The 21,046-nt window shown below is 35.9% G+C and overlaps 1 protein-coding gene across 1 annotated transcript in view; it reads right to left on the reverse strand.

The window, feature by feature from the left end:
• FAM227B (family with sequence similarity 227 member B) overlaps positions 1-21,046 on the reverse strand; it is a gene marked incomplete at its 3' end in the record, with an annotated part of 266,307 nt that overhangs the window by 40,702 nt on the left and 204,559 nt on the right. The window contains exons 11-12 of the mRNA XM_082860879.1: positions 2,908-3,005; positions 51-209 (exon numbers count right to left, since the gene is read on the reverse strand). Of these exons, the coding sequence (XP_082717005.1) occupies positions 51-209; positions 2,908-3,005 (257 nt within the window). The remainder of the gene's footprint in view (positions 1-50; positions 210-2,907; positions 3,006-21,046) is intronic.

Below are 21,046 nucleotides of genomic sequence, written 5' to 3' on the forward strand. Positions count from 1 at the left end.
TGAATATTTTGGAAACATCATATTAAAGCAAAGCTTAAAAAAGGATATGGTTCTTTCAATATTTCAGTGAGTTTAATCTTGACTTGTCTAGAGGCTTTGGAAATACCAGCTAGCTCATGCATCCTAAGATAATATAAAATCAGTGGACTCTGACCTCCAAAATTGAAGAGAACACGCTTAAACTCTGGGCCACTACTGCTATAATGGGACTGTAAGGGGTAGGAAAAAAAAATGAACCAATTATTACGCTTGTGTATTTTTAAAGAACTGTAAATAAAATATAACTGCATTATAACCATAAATACAATTATTATCTGGTATATTAAAACAAATAAAGGGAAATTCTGCAAGGCATCTTAATTAAAGTAATTTACTAAAGTATGAGACTATGAGTATGTGCCGTAGGGCTCTGCTAGTCTTTTAGCATGAAGACAGGCCAATAGAGATCATTCTATCTGAAGAACAGAAAGAGAAAAGAATGAGCAGAGCCCCAGAAAAAGGGGCAGGAAAAAATATGAAGAAATAATGACTGAAACTTTCCAAGTTTTATGAAAAACACATCCAAGAAGCTTACCTCCAAGTAGGATAAATTCACATCTAGATGCGTCATAGTCAAAGTGTTGAAAGACGAAGACAAAAAGAAAAATCTCAAAAGCAGCAAGAGAAAAACAACATATAAGAGAACCCCAATAAGGTTAACAAGGTGACTTCTCATCAGAACAAAGAGGCTAGAAGCCCATCACAGTGCTGATGAAAGAAACTTTGACCACGAATTCTGTGTCAAGGAAACCATCACCATAATTATAATTGCTTCAATATTCTACTATTGACTTCTTGTGGGATGCAAGTATAGCAACTACTCATATGTTAAGTCTTTCCTCAATTTTTATAACACCTAGATGAGAGATTTATTGTTGATTCCACTTCTTGTGGGGAAGTAAGATTTTATTCTCATTTGTTTTTACTGATATGTAAAATTCTCTTGTGTTTTGTTTGCTTATGGTCAATTTTTCATTGTATTCATTCATAGCTGCTCCAAAATTATTTCAAATAGTGGTAATATTGTAATCAAAAGCAGTTCTTTGATGGTGAAAATGATGTCAATATCAGCTGTTTTTTCTGTGATGTAAATCATTTACTTCACCATAGTCTCCCATGACAATTCACATCAGGTTATACCTAGTCTGATCTTAAAACTTGCATGCAAAACCGCACCAAGCATTTTCCTGGCTTTTGCCTGGTGTATTATAAGATAGAAACTCTATCTTACTGAAGTTTTAGAAACAGACATTCCTGTTCTTTTTCTGCAGTTACCAGTTTTTAAACTAAGAAAACCACAGTACACAGATCCTTCTTCCTCTATGAGAAACTATGATTTTTTTTTAAGCGTAGTTCAATCAGGCGAGAGCAGATTGAAAGCAGGGCTCCAGAATGAACGTAATACACAATTATTGTCTAATCAGCACAGAGTAGATTCCACATGTTTAAACAGCCCATGAATACAGTAGATTTTGGGGTCAACAACGTTCTACTTTTGACATATACAGAGCTTACTGTTAAAAGCGATTCCCAAATCTCTTCAGAGGCCTCCAAGGCAAGGCTTTATTAACCTGTACTTATGCAGTTGTAATTCTGGACCTCTATACTTTTTCCACAGTAACAGTTTATCTTCTAAGATCAGGCCTGTTACTCCAGCCTGTTGTAAACTTTTGGTGTTCCACTATATTCATAATTCTTCCAGGTTTTATGACTTCTACATGGCTAATGAAAGATGGCAACCATATTTTTATCAAAGTTGTTGATAAAATATTGTGCATGAGACAGGGCCAATGATGCAGCAATACGGTGTACTACCCAAGACATATCTGCAATTTGCTTTCTATCTTTTAACAGTGATATCTGAGAAAAGTTATTGTCAGTTACAAATCCATCTGTCCATATTTCTTCAACTTGTAAACAAACTATTAAAGACCATTTTTAGTGCTTGCTGAAGATCATATATACAATTTCTATTACATTTCCTTGATTTCTAAATTTAGCAATCAAGGAAAAGTAATAGAATGCACTCCCCTGCCTCCCGCCCCCTGCAGCCAAAATGGTGCAATATTGCCATCTACCCCAAATGGACTCCTCGAGTCGCCAATTTCTATCCTAAGTATGGACATCCTTGGCAGCACTGTGAAGGTTGGAAGAGATTCTATATACCTGGATTATTAAAGACCAGGAAATATATGAATACTGACTTTTAGAAAGTGGTTTTTGTATAGGCATAATTTAAAATTTAAAATAACGGTCAGACCTGACTAGATAATTCAGACAAAATTTTAACAAAAAAGACTGCAACAGATTTAAAACCCAATTGGCTAACAAGTTAAGAGATCAAATTCAGAAGTTCAAGCCAACGGTCTCATCAAATCTTGGCTAAAGCAACACAAGGTGGCAAATCCATAGGTTCTCTGTTTGGGAGGCACCTTCAAAAATGTGGAGAAAGCAAGTATTCAAGACTTAAGATCAACAGTACCTATATATGGTCATTTATTCCGGGACCATGGTTTAAGGGGTGGGGACAGGTCAACCACTGTTGAAAATGCCATTGAAGTTTTCTCTGCACTTTGATGCTTATTGAGATCAGAGCCATGTCTGTATGTCAACCCAAGGAGAAGCAGTGCCCGAAGTATGAGGAAAAGATAAACGCTATTCGTTTTCCTTAGAGATGAGGATAGTTTCAGAAATAAATATGACTTTAATATTAAGATTAACCTCTCCAATAAATCTCTTTTGATTATTAATTTTTTTCTAAAATATATATCAAGAGCATAATAACCAACATTGTCCATGTGAAACCTGTTCAATTAATTATATTGGAAATTAAAGAAGGACATTTTTTATAATTATTATACTCCAAACCTTTGTTGGTAGTCCTGATAATCTTGATTCTTCCTTGGATGCAGGCATTGTATATCCTTCTGGATTCTTTAAAATTTTTGTCATATTGAAGTCTATATCTAAAACAGAAAATAAAATATTTTCTTAAATTCTTTCTTTCTTCACAAAAGGCATGATACCCCTTCTTTTTCCCAGCAATGCACCTTAAACATGCAGAGAGGTAAAAATGCATGAGAGACGGTTAGGATATTGTTATAGCTTGTCCGAGTCAGAGGAAATGAATATTCCATCTCATTTTACCTAACAGGGCTTTAGAATTTTCAAATTCATTCATGTACACTATTTCACATCATCCTCACAAACCATTTTATGAGCTAAGTAACATTTCCCACAATTTATAGATTAGAAAACTAAAGTTAAGGAAACTCTATGACTTTTTCTAAGAGTAAGTCTTGCTCTAAGGTGATAGTTGTTCACATCTATGAATCTAATAAAAACCACTGAATTGTATTCTTTAAACGGGTGAATTGTATGGTATATGAACTACATCAATAAAGCTGTAATTAAAAAAAAAAAACAGTACAGGAGGAGAATGCAGACCTAGGTCTTTTGCTTCTGATTTCAGAGCTCTTTCCATGACCCTCTAGTTAAATGCAATAGGAGGCTTAGGTCTCTGCATGCTAGAGTCTACCTTTTCCATACACTGAAACATACCCAGATAAGGAAAGACTTGGTAATTTTTCAGTGCAACCAGTGTAAATATGCATGAGGCTACCCAGGGAGTCTTGTCTTAAAGGAGAACTATATGATTTAATCAGCCATGTCAGTCAGCCTAAAAGCATATGCTAATTATTAAGGATATCTTAATGTAGAGCAGAGAAAACAGGTAAGCTGAGAAGTTTGTACTAGATTCTGGCACTGACAATTATTACCAGTTACCAGGTAGACAAATCAGATCTACAGATTGTGATGTTGATGACAAGGCTAGAAGAGTTGAAGAAAGTCACTTGAATTGATTTTTGACATTACCCATTAAAAGATATTAGATACTAGCTTGAAATACTGGAGGCAAGTAGGCATTTATCTCTGGCAGAGATTAAGGAACTAGTTAGCAAGGAATCTGTATTCTAAAATTTTGAGTGGAACCAAAGTTAGATTAAGTTGGGAGTTAGAATGGGCAAGAAAGGTAATGAACCATATAATTTCTCTACTTTAAAACTTGCTCAAAAGCATACAACCCATTATGGAGAAGAATCTGACCTTATCTACCAATAATACAGACATTTTTCTTTGACTCAGCAATCCCTCTCCTGAGAATATATTCTACACAATCTTCTACATAAGCACAAAAAATATAGGTACGGGTTTAATGATTATAGCATAATATGTAAAATTTAGAGATTATAAACAACCTGTGCATTTAGCAGTCAGGTACTGGTTGAAAAAACTATGGCACTCCTATTTGATGGAATACTATAAGCTGTAAAAAAAAAAAAATGAGCAAGCTCTCCATACAGATGTGAAGATATCAACAGGTCATCTATTAAAGTGAGGAAAGCAAGCTGCAGAACAGTGAAGAGAGCATATTACTCGATTGAATGTATACAATATATAAAATATACTACTCAGTGTAAACGGGAAAGAATGTATACAATGTATACAATATACTACATTCAGTGTAAAAGGGAAAGAATAAGAAGAATCAAATATCTATTGTATTTTCCTTCATTTGTATAAAGAAACACTGAAAAGATAAATAAGAAATGGATAAAAATATTCCTTTTGGGAGGAATGATTAAAAATAAAACATGCTCAATTTTGAATCATTCTTAAATACATATTTAGGTGCTATTACTTAAGTTCTAGCCGTTATGAACAGATATGTTACTAATGACAAAAGGACCTCTACCTGTCTATCATACCCACAATAAAAGCCTTAGAAGATTGCTTGAATTTTGTTGTAAAATTACTGTCAACAGATTAATATCAGGCAAAGATTCTAGGCTTGGAGTAACAGCAATAGACATAAAAAGTAAGAGATTAATGAAAAACACAAAGCAAAGAAAGTTTAGAAGTAAAAGAGTCAAAGAAAAAAATCATATGTAAAGGAAAAACCCCACCCTGATATGATGAGTAATAAGTAATCTTAAAATCACTGAATTTACTAGCTTTTATCCCCCTGCATTCCTCTAATCTGTTGATTTGTTTTAGGTAAAAATATTAATTTTGTCCCTGATTATAGTTTTTATATCTCCTCTGTTCTCAGCATCTCTGAATGCTAGGGAAGGTCACTGGGAACACCAATATTGACTCTACTTGATAAAACTATGAGAAAGTATGTCTCAACTGTTCTTATTAAGTCTTTAGAAATTTCACTAGTGACAAAATATTCCAGTCTTACTACACCAACGCTGGGAAAATTTCATTTTCATAATTACCCCCTTTTCATTTTAGGGATATTAAATCTCTTAAAAGGGAGACACTTATGCAAGTAAGTATGGTTACCTTTATCCACTTTTGTAGTTTTTATTCTAATAGTCTTTCTCAGATGCGAATAACTCATATATCTTAGCAAAATTAAACTTCATGCAGGCCATACATAATATTATATATCAATAAACTACAGAAACAGAAAAAATGTTAATTAGTTAAAAAATTAAATTAAAAAAAAGATGCTCACTGAGGTCAGGAGAACAATGCATGAACAGAATGATAGCTTCAACAGAAATAGAAAATACAAGAAAGTATCAAACAGAAATCACAGAGCTGAAGAATACCTGCACTGAAAAATACATTACAGGGGATCAACAGCAGGCTAGACAAAGCCAGAAAAAACAATTAGCAAACTCAAACACAGGGCAATGGAATTCATCCAATCAAAGAAGTAAAAAGAAAAAAAATTTAAAAAGTGAAGATAGCTTCAGCGACTTGTGGGACATTAAACAGACCAACATTTGCATTATAGGGGTCCTAGAAGAAGAAGAGAGAGAGAAAGGGGCAGAACATTTGAAGAAATAATAGCTGAAAACTTCCTTAACCTGGGGAAGGAAATAGACATTCAGATCTAGGAAGCCTAGAGAGTTCCAAATAATATGAGCCAAAAAGACCCACACCAAGACACATTATAATTAAACTGTCGTAACTTAAAGACAAGGAGAGAATCTTAAAAGCAGCAACAGAAAAACAACTTGTTATGTGGAAAGGAACCCTCCATAAGACTATCAGCAGGTTTTTCAGCAGAAACTTTGCAGGCCAGAAGGAAGTGGCACAATATATTCAAAGTGCTGAAAACAAAACAAAACAAACAAACAAAACCTACTAACCAAGAATTCTCTACTCAGCCAAGTTGTCCTACAGAATTGAAGGAGAGATAAATAGTTTTCAAATAGTTTTCCAGACAAGCAAAAGGTGAAGGAATTTATGACCACTAAACTGGCCTTCCAGGAAAGGCTGAAGGGACTTCTTTAAGCTGAAATGAAAGTGCTAATCAGAAATAGAAAAACATATGAAAGTACAAATCTCACTGGTAAAGGTAAACATATAGTAAAATTCAGAAAAATCTAATGTTATAAAGGTGATGAGTTAATCACTTATAATTCTAGTACAAAGGTTAAAAGACAAAAGTAGTAAAAATAACTACAACTACTATAACTTGTTAATGAATTGCAAGATAAAAAGAAACTGTGACATCAAAAACAAAACAAGCGGGAGGAGTAAAAATGTAGAGCTTTAGAATGTGTTTGAACTTAACTTGTCAACTTAAAATAGACTGTTATAGATATGTTATTTTACGTAAGCCTCATGGTAATCACAAAGCAAAACATTATAGTAGATACATAAAAGATAAAGAGAAAGGAATCTAAGCATGCCACTAAAAATTATCACCAAGTCACAAATGAGGAGAGCAAGAGAAGAAGAAAGGAATAAAGGAATTTGAAAGCAGCCAGAAAACAATTAACAAAATGGTAAAGAGTACATACATATCAATAATTACTTTAAATGTAAATGGACTAAGCTCCCCAATCAAAAGACACAGAGTGGCTAAATGGATTAAAAACAAAACTAAACAAAACAAAAAAACCAAGACCAATATATACACTGCCTACAAGAGATTCACTTCACATGTAAGGAAACACATAGATAAAGTGAAGGCATGGAAATAGAAACAAAAAGAAACTTGGATACCTACACTCTTATCAGGGAAAATAGACTTTAAGGCAAAGACTCTAATAAGAAATAAAGAAGGTCATTATATGATAAAGGAGTCATTTCAACAAGAGGATATAACATTTGTAAATATTTATGTTCTTTTTTGTTTGTTTGTTTTTTCTCAGAGTGGCTAAACCATTTTATTTTCCCACCAGTGATGTGATATAATTTTTCTACGTACTCGCCAGCATTTGAAGTTGTCACTATACTTTTTATTTATTTTTCTCACATCTTTATTGGAGTATAATTGCTTTACAATGGTGTGTTAGTTTCTGCTTTATAACAAAGTGAATCAGTTATACATATAGATATGTTCCCATATCTCTTCCCTCTTGCGTCTCCCTCCCTCCCACCCTCCCTATCCCACCCCTCTAGGTGTTCACAAAGCACTGAGCTGACCTCCCTGTGCTATGCGGCTGATTCCCACTAGCTATCTATTTTACGTTTGGTAGTGTATATATGTCCATGCCACTCTTTCACTTTGTCACAGTTTACCCTCCCCCCTCCCCATATCCACAAGTCCATTCTCTAGTAGGTCTGTGTCTTTCTTCCTGTCTTACCCCTAGGTTCTTCATGACATTTTTTTCCCTTAAATTCCATATATATGTGTTAGCATATGGTATTTGTCTTTCTCTTTCTGACATACTTCACTCTGTATGACAGACTCTAGGTCCATCCACCTCATTACAAATAGCTCAATTTCGTTTCTTTTTATGGCTGAGTAATATTCCATTGTATATATGTGCATATCTTCTTTATCCATTCATCTGATGATGGACACTTAGGTTATTTCCATCTCCTGGCTATTGTAAATAGACCTGCAATGAACATTTTGGTACATGACTCTTTTTGAATTATGGTTTTCTCAGGGTATATGCCCAGTAGTGGGATTGCTGGGTCATATGGTAGTTCTATTTGTAGTTTTTAAAGGAACCTCCATACTGTGCTCCATAGTGGCTGTACCAATTCACAATCCCACCAGCAGTGCAAGAGTGTTCCCTTTTCTCCACACCCTCTCCAGCATTTATTGTTTCTAGATTTTTTGATGATGGCCATTCTGACTGGTGTGAGATGATATCTCATTGTAGTTTTGATTTGTATTTCTCTAATGATTAATGATGTTGAGCATTCTTTCATGTGTTTGTTGGCAATCTGTATATCTTCTTTGGAGAAATGTCTATTTAGGTCTTCTGCCCATTTTAGGATTGGGTTGTTTGTTTTTTTGTTATTGAGCTGCATGAGCTGCTTGTAAATTTTAGAGATTAATCCTTTGTCAGTTGCTTCATTTGCAACTATTTTCTCCCATTCTGAGGGTTGTCTTTTGGTCTTGTTTATGGTTTCCTTTGCTGTGCAAAAGCTGTGCAAAAGCTTAGGTCCCATTTGTTTATTTTTGTTTTTATTTCCATTTCTCTAGGAGGTGGGTCAAAAAGGATCTAGCTGTGATTTATCTCATAGAGTGTTCTGCCTATGTTTTCCTCTAAGCGTTTGATAGTTTCTGGCCTTACATTTAGGTCTTTAATCCATTTTGAGCTTATTTTTGTGTATGGATTTAGGGAGTGATCTGATCTCATACTTTTACATGTACCTGTCCAGTTTTCCCAGCACCACTTATTGAAGAGGCTGTCCTTTCTCCACTGTACATTCCTGCCTCCTTTATCAAAGATAAGGTGACCATATGTGGTGAATTTACCTCTGGGCTTTCTATCCTGTTCCATTGATCTATCTTTCTGTTTTTGTGCCAGTACCATACTGTCTTGATTACTGTAGCTTTGTAGTATAGTCTGAAGTCAGGGAGCCTGATTCCTCCAGCTCCGTCTTTTGTTCTCAAGATTGCTTTGGCTATTCGGGGTCTCTTGTGTTTCCATACAAATTAAAAACTATTTTGTTCTAGTTCTGTGAAAAATGCCATTGGTAATTTGATAGGGATTGTACTGAATGTGTAGACTGCCTTGGGTAGCTTGGTCATTTTAACATTGATTCTTCCAATCCAAGAACATGGTGTACCTTTCATCTGTTTGTGTGGTCTTCAATTTCTTTCATCAGCATCGTACAGTTTTCAGAGTACATGTCTTTTGCCTCCGTAAGTAGGTTTATTCTTAGGTATTTCATTCTTTTTGATGTGATGGTAAGTGAGATTGTTTCTTTAATTTCTCTTTCGGATCTTTCTTTGTTAGTGTATAGAAATGCAACAGATTTCTGTCTATTAATTTTGTATCCTGCAACGTTACCAAATTCATTGATGAGCTCTAGCAGTTTTCTGATAGCATCTTTAGGATTTTCTATGTATAGTATCATGTCATCTGGAAACAGTGCCAGTTCTACTTTTTCTTTTCTAATTTGGATTCCTTTTATTCCTTTTCCTTCTCTGATTGTTATGGCTAGGACTTCCAATACTATGTTGAATAAAAGTGGTGAGAGTGAACATCCTCACTTTGTTCCTGATGTTAGAGGAAATGCTTTCAGCTGTTCACCACTGAGTATGATGTTAGTTGTGAGTTTGTCATATATGGCGTTTATTATGTTGAGGTATGTTCCCTCTATACCCACTTTCTGGAGAGTTTTTATCATAAACGGATGTTGAATTTTATCAAAAGCTTTTTTTGCATCTATGATCATATGTTTTTATTCTTCAGTTTGTTAATGTGGTGTTTCACATTGATTGATTTGTAGATATTGAAAAGTCCTTGCATCCCTGGGATAAATCCCACTTGATAATGGAGTATTATCCTTTTAATGTACTGTTGGATTCAGTTTGCTAGTATTCCACTGAAGATTTTTGCATCTATGTTCATCAGTAACATTGGCCTGTAATTTTCTTTTTTTGTGGTATCTTTGTCTGATTTTGGTATCAGGGTGATGGCGGCCTCACAGAATGAGTTCAGAAGTGTTCCTTCCTCTCCATTTTTTGAAATAGTTTCAGAAGAATGAGTATTAACCCTTCTTTAAATGTTTGATAGAATTCGCTTGTGAAGCCATCTGGTCTTGGACTTTTGCTTTTGGGAGTTTTAAAATTACTAATTCAATTTTAGAACTGGTAATTAGTCTAGTAATATTTTCTATTTCTTCCTGGTTCAGTTTTAGGAGGTTGTACCTTTCTAAGAATTTGTCCATTTCTTCCAGGTTGTCCATTTTATTGGCATATAGTTGCTTGTAGTAGTCTCTTATAATCCTTTGTATTTCTGTGGTGTCAGTTGTAACTTCTCCTTTTTCATTTCAAATTTCATTGATTTGGGCCCTCTCCCTTTTTTTCTTGATGAGTCTGACTAAAGTTTTATCAATTTTATTTACCTTTGAAAAGAACCAGCTTTTAGTTTCATTCATCTTGTCTATTATTTTTTGTCTCTATTTCATTTATTTCTGCTCTGATCTTTATGCTCTTTCCTTCTATGAAACTTTCAGCTTTGCTTGCTCTTTTTCTCTAGTTGCTTTAGGTGTAAGGTTAGGTTGTTTATTTGAGATTTTTATTGTTTCCTGATGTAAGATTGTATTGCTATAAACTTCTCTCTTAGAACTGCTTCTGCTGTGTTCCATAGGTTTTAGATCATCATGTTTTCATTTTAATTTGTCTCTAGGTATTTTTTGATTTAGATTTCTTCAGTGATCCATTGATTGTTTAGTAGCATACTTTTTAGTCTCCACATGTGCTTTTTGCAGTTTTTTTCTTGTAGTTGATTTCTAGCCTTAAAGCATTATGGTTGGAAAAGATGCTTGATATGATTTCAATTTTCTTAAATTTACCAAGGCTTTTTGTGGCCCAGCATGTAATCTATCCTGGAGAATGCTCCATGTGAACTTGAAAAGGATATGTATTCAGCTGTTTTGGGGTGCATTGCTCTATAAATATTCTTTAGTCCATTTGGTGTAATGTGTTATTTAAGGCCTGTGTTTCCTTATTGATTTTCTGTCTGGATGATCTGTCCATTGAGGTAAGTGGGTGTTAAAGTCCCCCATTATTATTGTGTTGCTGTAAATTTGTCCTTTTATGTCTGTTAATATTTGCCTTATATATTGAGGTGCTCCTATGTTGGGTGCATATAGATTTATAGTTGTTATATCTTCTTCTTGGATTGATCTCTTCATCCTTAGGTAACATCTTTCTTTGTCTCTTGTAACAGTCTTCAAAGTGTACTTTGTCTGATTTAAGTATTGCTACTCCAGCTTTCTTTTGATTTCCATTTGTGTGGAATGCCTTTTTGCATCCCCTCACTTTCAGTCTGTATGTCTCTAGATCTGAAGTGAGTCTCCTGTAGGTAGCAAATATACAAGTCTTGTTTTTGTATCCATTCAGCCAGTCTGTGTCTTCTGGTTGGATCATTTATCCATTTACATTTAAAGAAATTATCCATATGTATTTTCTTATTGCCATTTTGTTAATTGTTTTGGAATTTTTCAAGGTCTTTTTTCCCTTTCTTCTTCTCTTGTTTTCTGGTTTGATGACTATCTTTAGTGTTTTGTTTGGATTTCTCTTTCTTTTTTGTGTGTACATCTATTATAGATTTTGGTTTGCACTTACCTTGAGGCTCTTGTATAGCAGTCTATATATATACGTGATCATTCTAAGTTGCTGATCTCTTAATTTCCAATACATTTTAAATACCTTGCACTTGTACTCTCCTCTCCTCACAATTTGTTTTTATTATCGTATTTTACATGTCATTGTTTTGTGTATCCCTTAACTGCTTATTGTGGATACAGATGATTTTACTACTTTTGCCTTTTATCCTCCCTATTAGCTTTCTTTGTAGATAATTTCCTATCTTTACTGTATGTTTGCTTTTACTGGTAAGCTTTTATGTTTTGTAATTTTCTTGTTTCTATTTGATGCCTTTTCTTTTTTAACTAGAGAATTTCCTTTAACATTTGTTGTAAAACTGGTTTGGTGGTGCTGAATTCTTTTAACTTTTGCTTGTCAGTAAATCTTTTGATTTCTCCATCAAATCTGAATGAGAGGGCCTTCCCTGGTGGTGCAGTGGTTAAGAATCTGCCTGCCAATTCAGGGGACATGGGTTCGAGCCCTGGTCCAGGAAGATCGCACATGCCATGGAGCAACTAAGCCCATGCATCACAACTACTGAGCCTGAGCTCTAGAGCCCATGAGCCACAACTACTGAGCCTGTGAGCCACAGCTATGGAAGCCTGCGCCCCTAGAGTCCATGCTCCACAACAAGATAAGCCACCACAATCAGAAGCCCATGCAATGCAATGAAGAGTAGCCCCGGCTCGCCCCAAGGAGAGAAAACCCATGCGCAGCAACAAAGACCCAACACGGCCAATAAATAAATAAAATAAAATAAATTAATAAAAAAAGAATCTGAATGAGAGCTTTGCTGTATAGAGTATTCTTGGTCGTAGGTTTTCCCTTTCATCACTTTAAATATATTGTGCTACTCCCTTCTGGCCTGCAGAGTTTCTGCTGAAAAATTAGGCGATAACCTTATGGAGATTGCCTTGTATATTATTTGTTGGTTTTCCCTTGTTGCTTTTAGTATTCTCTCTTTATCTTTTTTTTTTTTTCATTTTGGTTACAATGTGTGGTGTGTTCCTCTTTGGGTTAATCCTGTATGGGGCTCTTTGGGCTTCCTGGATTTGGGTGACTATTTCCTTTCCAAGGTTAGGGAGATTTTCAGCTATTACCTCTTCAAATATTTTCTCTGGCCTGTTCTCTCTCTCTTCTCCTTCTCAGACCCCTATAATGTAAATATTAGTGCACTTGATGTTGTTCCATAGGTCTCTTAAGCTGTCCTCATTTGTTTTCATTCTTTTGTCTTTTTTCTCTTCAGCAGCAACGATTTCCACTACTCTGTCTTCCAGCTCACTGATCCTTTCTTCTAAATAATTTAGTCTACTATTTATTCCTTCTAGTGTGTTTTTCATTTCAGTTATTGTATTCTTCATCTCTGTTTGGTTGTTCTTTATATTTTCTAACTCTTGGTTAAAAACTTCTAATTCTTGCTCTCTGCATCCATTCTCCTCCCAAGTTCTTTGATCATCTTTATGATCATTATACTGAACTCTTTCTCAGGTAGATTGCCTATCTTCACTTCACTTAGTTCTTCTTCTGGGGTTTTATCTTTTTCCTTCATCTGAATCATATTCCTATGCTGCCTCCTTTTGTCTAAGTTGCTATTTGTATTTTTATGTATGTGGTAGGTTATGTTTCTTGACCTTGCAGAAGAGGCCTTCTGTAGGAGGCATCCTATGTATCCCAGCAGTGCACTACCCTCTTGTCACCCAAGCTGTATGCTCTAAGGATTCAACCTAAGAGGGTGACATGGGTCCTTCTGTTGTGATGGGATAACTATGTGGGTGGTCTGGCAGGCCCCTATTCTGGTTGGTTGCCAGGACCTGCCTTGCTGGGATGCTGCTGGCTGCTCTTTAGCAAGGCCTGTTCACAAGATGGCTGGTTGTGGAATTCTAGGGGTCCCTGGAGCTAGTGGTAGCTCACTGATAGGCAGAATCAGGGTCCTGAAGACTCTGGGGCTGTTGCCCACCTCCTGGCAGGTATAGCTAGATCCTGGGCTACTTCTGGTCTATTGGTAGGCAGAGCTGGTTCCTGGAGTCTGGCTTAAGGGCCCAGGGATCCCAGAGCTCATTTCAGATCATTGCTGGGATGGAGGTGTTGGCCCCTGACACAGTTGGGTATGGGATCTGGGGTGTCCTGAAGGTTGTGCAGGTTTGCTAGTGGGATGGGCCAGGGTCCAGCTGGTCCCAGGGTAGGGTCTGAACTGTGTTGTGGGATTGCAGTTTTCTTGTTGCTGGTGTCTGTCCCCTGGTGGATAAGCCTGGTCTAGAGGCTTGGTCCAGCTTCCTAGCGGGAGGGGCTAGTGCCTGTTCACTGGTATGTAGCGCTGGGTCTACCCACCAGCCAAGACCCTCTGGCGGACTGGGTGGTGTCTAGGGGCAGGTGCAGAAGAAGTTCTGGGCTCCTTGGTCTTTAGGCAGCCTATCTGCTGATGGGTGGGGCTGTGTCCCTGCCCAGTTAGTTGTTTGGCCTGAGGCATCCCAGCTCTGGAGCCTGCAGGCTGTTGGGTGGGGCCAGGTCTTCGAGCTAATGAGCCAAGCTATCAGTTACCAAGAATGCTCCTCAATATGTCTGCCACCAGTGTCTATGTACCCAGGGTGAGACAAAGCTTCCCTCCCCACCCCACTTCCCCAGGAGACTCTCCAAGACCAGCAGGTAGGTCTGGCTCAGGAGCCTATCAGATTACTCCTTTTCCCCTGAGTCCTGTTGTGCATGAGATATTGTGTGTTCCCTTTAAGAGTGAAGTCTTTATTTTCCCACAGTCCTGTGGGGCTCCTGCAATTAATCCCCACTGGCCTTCAAAGCCAAATACTCTGGGGGCTCATCTTCCCAGTGCCAGACCCCTTGACTGGGTAATCTGATGTGGGGCTCAGAACTCTTGCTCCTGTGGGAAAACCGCTGCAATATAATTATTCTCCAGTTGGTGGTTCACCCATCCAGGAGATAGGGTATTTGATTATATTGCATGTTCACCCTTCCTATCAGTCACATTGTGGTTCCTTCTTTATGTCTTTAGCTGTAGAAGATCTTTTCTGGTAAGTTCTAGTCTTTTTCACTGATGGTTGTTCTGCAGATCGTTGTGATTTGGTGTGCTTGTGAGAGGAGCTGAGTTCAGGGTCATTTTATTGTGCCATCTTGGCTGCTCTCCATAGAATGTTTTTTATTTATTGGAACACACCTTTATTAGGACAATATTTTACATGTATTATTCTATAAATATTTTTTCTACTTTTTGGACCACGGCTCTTGTGTTTATTTTAAAAATATCACAGCTATATTCATGGTGAATATTCTACCAATGGCAGAGAATTTCAAGACCCTGACCTTCCTCCAAAAATTGCTGTAAAAGTATTTCAGCCATCTCTGCAGGTACATCCCAAGACAATTCCAGTTGGAATTTGGGAGACTTCTCAAGGTATTCTCCCCTCCTATTCACTAGAAGAGTGGATCTAACTCCCACTTGACCAATAGTTTAAAGCACGTGCCTGTGAACTTAACCTGCATTCCTGAAGCATAGTAGTGTATTAGTTAAGCCTTGAAGTCAGATGGACACAGATTTAAACACCAGCTCTGCCATTTTCAGACTAAGTGACCTTGGGCAAATTAATTTAAGTTTCAGTTTCTTCAAATATAATTTGGAGATGATAATAATGATTAACTTATAGACTTGTTAACTGGATAAAAATGAGATCATATATGTAAATCACAGTACCTGGCATTCTGTAAAGGTTATGTAAATTTAGACTATATTGTTATTAACATCATTTCTTAAGGAGTATAAATTCAAACTCACTATTACTTCATTCTTGTAAAACCTGTGTTGAGAGAAAATATTGAAAATATTGAGGAGTGATTGAGTTTTATCTATTCCTTTAGAAAATCAGACATATTCTTGAATTGAGGTAGACAAACAAAGAGATATGTATTAGAACTGAATTTTCTTGGCCACTTGTAGATCCATTTTTACCAGATTGTACTTTGTCTTCATGCCCTTGGTCAACATAGTGCACTGTTATAGACTCAAATATAGTTGGTTACTATATCAACATCATTCATCGCATTACACAGAGCTTCTCTAGGGAGAGCGTGTTAATTGAGCTGTTCAGAAGTATTCACCTTTTCATCCTTTCAAGGCTCATGGTAGGACTAAATATCTACCTTCTTTGAAGATAATTATGGAATTTTCAGCTTGCTCTGGGCAATGAAATAATGAATTTGACTACAACTATATATGTAATCTCCAGTGACCCACGTTCCAGTTGAGTCTAAACTTCCTGATTTGTTTAAGTGAAGTCTTTAAGACATTTTTTAGTTTGTTCAAATTATGTTTCTATTTTAAATTATATGAATTAAGGAATGAAAGGATAGTCTATCTCCATAAAGTGGGAAAAAATGTGATTTCTTAAACCTAAATCTATTTTCCATTTATTCATTTATTCATGCATTGCTTCAAAAAATATTTTTTTGCAGACTGTGAAAAACACTACAAATTTCAAGAGAGGTTGAAAGGATACAGTGGCTGACTTTAGTAACCAATTATAATCAGATAGGTTGATAAAACATATGTAGGTAATACTTGTGAACAATCTAACATCTATTGAAAAGTTAATACAAGATAAAGAGGCAAATAGATTGTATCAGAAATAAAACCTTAAGGATGAAACCGAGACTGTTTGTGGGATGAGGTAATCAGAGAAGGCTCACTTGAAAACTGATCAGATTTGCGAGAGTTCAGACATGGAAAAAGAATTCAGGCCAATGGAGTGTACAGAGGGGTGAGGTTGGGTAACAAGGCATTTGAACAGGACCTTGAGAAGACCACCCTGGTTGCAGGAAAGGGTTACCTTAGGGAATGTTTTAAGAATACGAAGAAGAAAAAAGAACAAAGGAGATTAAGATGAAGTGGCTATGCTAGTATAAGCAGATTTTTACTACGTGTCTGTCAGGAAGTAATACATTGAACTCAAATCTTTGAGGTTGACTGAAATAATTGATGGGTAATTATGAGTTCATTTAAATATTATAGTTGCTTAACAAATGATGTGAGTGATGTGGTTTTACCCCTTAAGTCATAAACTTGTTAATGAACCTAATTATTTCAAATTATCATAAATTCCATAAACGAACCAAAAATGAACCAACCAACACTACCAGTATGAAAATCTTGGAGAAAAGAGAAGCCAAGGAATGCACTGTTACCTGTTACCATAAAGGAATAAAGTACAGTATTGTTAGTTAAAAATTCAACACATTGAAAGAATAAAATCAAAGTGGTAAAGAATTCACACTTTGGTGAGGTCAGTGTTATGTATGGCATATGAAATACATATGCTTCTTTCAAAATGTGGGTGGAGAGGTCAAATGTAGCAGGGAGAAAACTTTTGCAAGAGCTCATTGTATTTTCCTCTTCGTGTACATGTTAAATGAAGGGTGCTGTGGTTCACCCGTATCATTTCCTCTTTGTTTGGAGCCATTGTGCTCTAATGGGAAAAATGCTAGCAGAAGTACTAGTGACACAGTGTCAGTTCCCCACCCTTCCACCAAAATCTTTCCATCAGTATAGTTACTGTAAGTTAGACTTCTGTACTAAACAAAGAAACTAGCATTTTATTCCATTATTAAAAAAAAAAATTCTAGGCTCTCAAACCTCTTCCATGGGTGGATTCTCAATATTCACCACTAACAATACACCTTAAAGTAAGTTCGTATTGCAAGATCAAATTTGCAAAATTTAGTTCTGCTTTTAATTAAACCCAGATTTCTATGTGAATGAGAAATTAATAGTTAAAATGAATGATTAGAATAAGAACTAGCTCTTCTAAAGCTGGTAATCCCAAATTCTTTGTTCTGCTACCACTAAGCTCCTATCCTGACTGCTGAGACTAACTGAATCCAAACTTAATCAAATCAATCATACCAAAAGAAGGGACACTATCAGAAGTTTCATTTTAAGAACACAAAACACTAAGAGAACTTATGGAAGGTTTGAATTAGTTAGTACCTTGGGAAGACCTGTCATTCTTAATAAAATTTTCTTAGAGAGAAAGACTGAGTGCTACTACAATATGGTGTAAGAACGAATTGTATTTTGAAGTAATTGGTACCACTATATTACAGTGGAAAGTCCATGGGAAAGAACAGAATGGCCTACATAGCAGTGTTCTTCAAATATTGAAGGAAATAAGAAACACCTGGGAATCTTTTACAAATGCAGATTTTGATTTGTTATTAGGTCTGGGGCCTAATAACATCACAGGTGTTGGTGATGCTACACCATGATCCATGGAGTTGCCTTTTGAGTAATAAGGTGGTAGGTAACATAGTGCTGCAACAATTACTAATTATGTGACTTTGAACCTGTGTTCTCAGCTGTAAAATGGTACCATGAACACCAATCTCATAGGAATCACTAGAGTTGTAAGTGAAATTATGTTTTTGAAGTGCTTGGCAAAGTTCACCTTAGAAAGGAGCACAGAAGGGAAAGCAGAGGATATGGGAAATTATGTTGGTATTTGGGTAGATGTGGTGGTGGGAGTTTGTGGAAGTTCTCATTGCCTTAATTTTCTCATTGAGGTAGGAAGCAAAATCACTATCTGAGATTGAGCATAGGGGATGTAGTGTTGGAGATATGAAGAGAAAAAAGGTGAAAATAGTTGTCTTCGTGAGTGGTAGAAATAAAGGACTAGGGAAAACTGCCTGACAGAAGGTCAATTTGAGTTATGTACTTATGAATTAAAAATGAGACTAGTTAGCATGGTTGAATGCTTTCTCTATGTATGTTTAGCTGCACACTTTCAGATGCGGGAAAGGTGGAGAATTATTTTTAATTATTTTAATTACTTTTAATTAGTTACTTGGCAAATTGTAAAAGGAGTTGAAGATGAATGCAAAGAAGTAACTATAACTATTGACCACAGTATTTAGTTAGGTAATAAGGGAAGAAAGGACATCAGTGGGGTGAGGACAGTGGAAAGGTTAATAGGACCTAAATATTGTTTAGATTTCATTTTTGACTTAGCATGTGGAAAATTTTTGGAAATGTTCCATGTGTACCTACACTTGAATGTAAAGTTCTGATTTGTTGCATGCACCCTCTGTCTCTCTCTCTCTCTCTCACATACACACACACACGTCATAATCACTAATGTTTTCCTGATATTATCTGCTAATTCTTTTTTTCAGATTTAGCTATTATTATCTAAGAAGGGAGGATTAAAGTATTATGGATTTTAAATGAAAAACTGTGAGTTTGTCCTTGAGATCGTCTGAACATTTTTGCTTTATATATTTCTAGGCAAAGTTTTTGGTACATACATCTTAACACTTATTATACCTTCTGTTGGATGGTTTATCAGTACGTAGTCTATTCCTTTTAATGCTTTATTCCTTCAATTTGTCTGATATGAATATTACTATATCAGCTTTCTTTTGGTGAATATCTTCTTCCATTATTAACTTTTACCAGTGTTTCATTTTTAACTTTTCTAGGAGGTTTTGTTTTGGGTATTTCTTTTTTTGTGTGTGTAAGAATAATAAAGATGCTTTTAAAATAATCTACTTGAGGTTTTTGCTCTGAGTAGGATGTAGTAGGTCTTACAGGCCACTGTTTCCACTTTAATAACTAGAAAAAACTGGGTAAATTACAAAATGGTATTCTTAATTACAAAAATGATATTTTTAAGGATATTGGAAACAATGGGAACAAGTGAAAATTCCATAGAGGAAGAGCCCTTCCTTTGTGAGCTGACAATCTCCATTTATCTTCATCCCTTGAAAGCATTTACTGATTTGGGGTACTACTGAGAATCAGGCTTGGCATAGGCAGAAATACTCTACTAGAGAAGACATGAACCATCAGAGCTTTAACAGTCACATAGGCTGGTGTAAAATCAAGACAAGCCCCATGTACATGGCAGCCAATTTTTACTGTGGGATATTTATAGAGTTCTGCGGTGGTATGGAAGGCTGGGGCAGGGCTGGGCCAGAAACTTCTAAAAGGCTGCACAAAGTCTCTTATAGTTCTTAAACAGTGACTAGGAGACAACATCTCACAAATACCTGGCTGGTCTTCCCCTCAGGACAATTTTGAAGATGTGTGTTATTGGAGGTTAAAGAGTTAACCTCAAAACATTTAAAGCACAGAATTAACTCTCCCTTCCCGTTTCATGGCTGAGGATATAGAGACTTCCTAGGTTCTTAATTAAAAACCCACAAAGACCATGCCCGAACTAGAGGTGGGCTTATCTTACCAAAACTGTAATCCAGCTGAGATCCAGTTCAATCACTGATTAAGTCATGGTATTCAGTCCCTCATGATAAATGGAAAAAGGGAGAACCATCTCTGGTGGACAATAATACCATCTAAAGCTCTACAGTTACTTAATACCCAATGCTTAGTGTACGATAAAAGACTGCAAACCAAGCCAAATGTGTGATAGAAACAGACACATAGATGATCCAAAAATTGGAGCCAAGAGACAAAGGACTTTAAAATAATATTATAAATATGCTCAAGAAATTAAAAGAAAAGATGAACAAAATAGATAAAAATGTCACCAATAATCAGGATCTGTGAAATGAATAAAGGATGCATTCTGGAACTCATAAATACAATGTCTGGAACTAAAAATTCATTGAATGTTTTTAAGAGAAGACAAGATTAATGAAGTTGAAGAAAGTCCAAAGAAAATATCCAAGCTGAAACACACACACACACACACACACACACACACACGCATGCACGCACACAGAATGGAAAAAACAAAACCGTATAAGAGACATGGGGTATGGGAATTCTGAAGGAGAGGACAGCAAGATTGGTGCAGAGCAGCATTTGAAGAGATAATGGTGGAGAATTTCCCCAAACTGATAAAAGAGATCAACTCACAGATTTTTAAAGATTTAGAAAATTCCAAAGAGTACAAATAAAACCACACATAAGCACATTACACTCAGACTGCTAAAAACTAGAGACGAAGGGAAAAATCTTAAAACAACCAGAGAAAAAAGATACATTATCTTCAAAGGAGAAACGATAAGATTTTATTAACAGAAACAATGGAAACTAAATGAAATTTTTAAATAACAAAAAAAAAAAAAAATAAAACTCACTGCCAACATAGAAATATGTGATCTGCAAAAATGTGCTAAATGTGAAAGTGAAATAGACATTTTCAGACATAAAAAGGACAGAGCATTCAGTATGTTTGAATTTTTTATATTATTCTTGTTATATCTCAAGTCTCAACACCATTACTTACTAATTGTGAGAAACTGACAAGTTACTTAACCTCTTAAGGTCTTCATTTGTAAAACAGGGATAACCATTCTATCAATCTTAAAGCAAACTATGAAGCTTTAGCATGATAGTGAAAATGCTTAGTAAACTCCATCTCCACAGAGAGATAGTCATTATTATGATAGCTAGGT

Source organism: Leucopleurus acutus (genome assembly GCF_964270905.1).
Source record: "Leucopleurus acutus genome assembly, chromosome: 1".
NCBI lineage: Eukaryota > Metazoa > Chordata > Mammalia > Artiodactyla > Delphinidae > Leucopleurus > Leucopleurus acutus.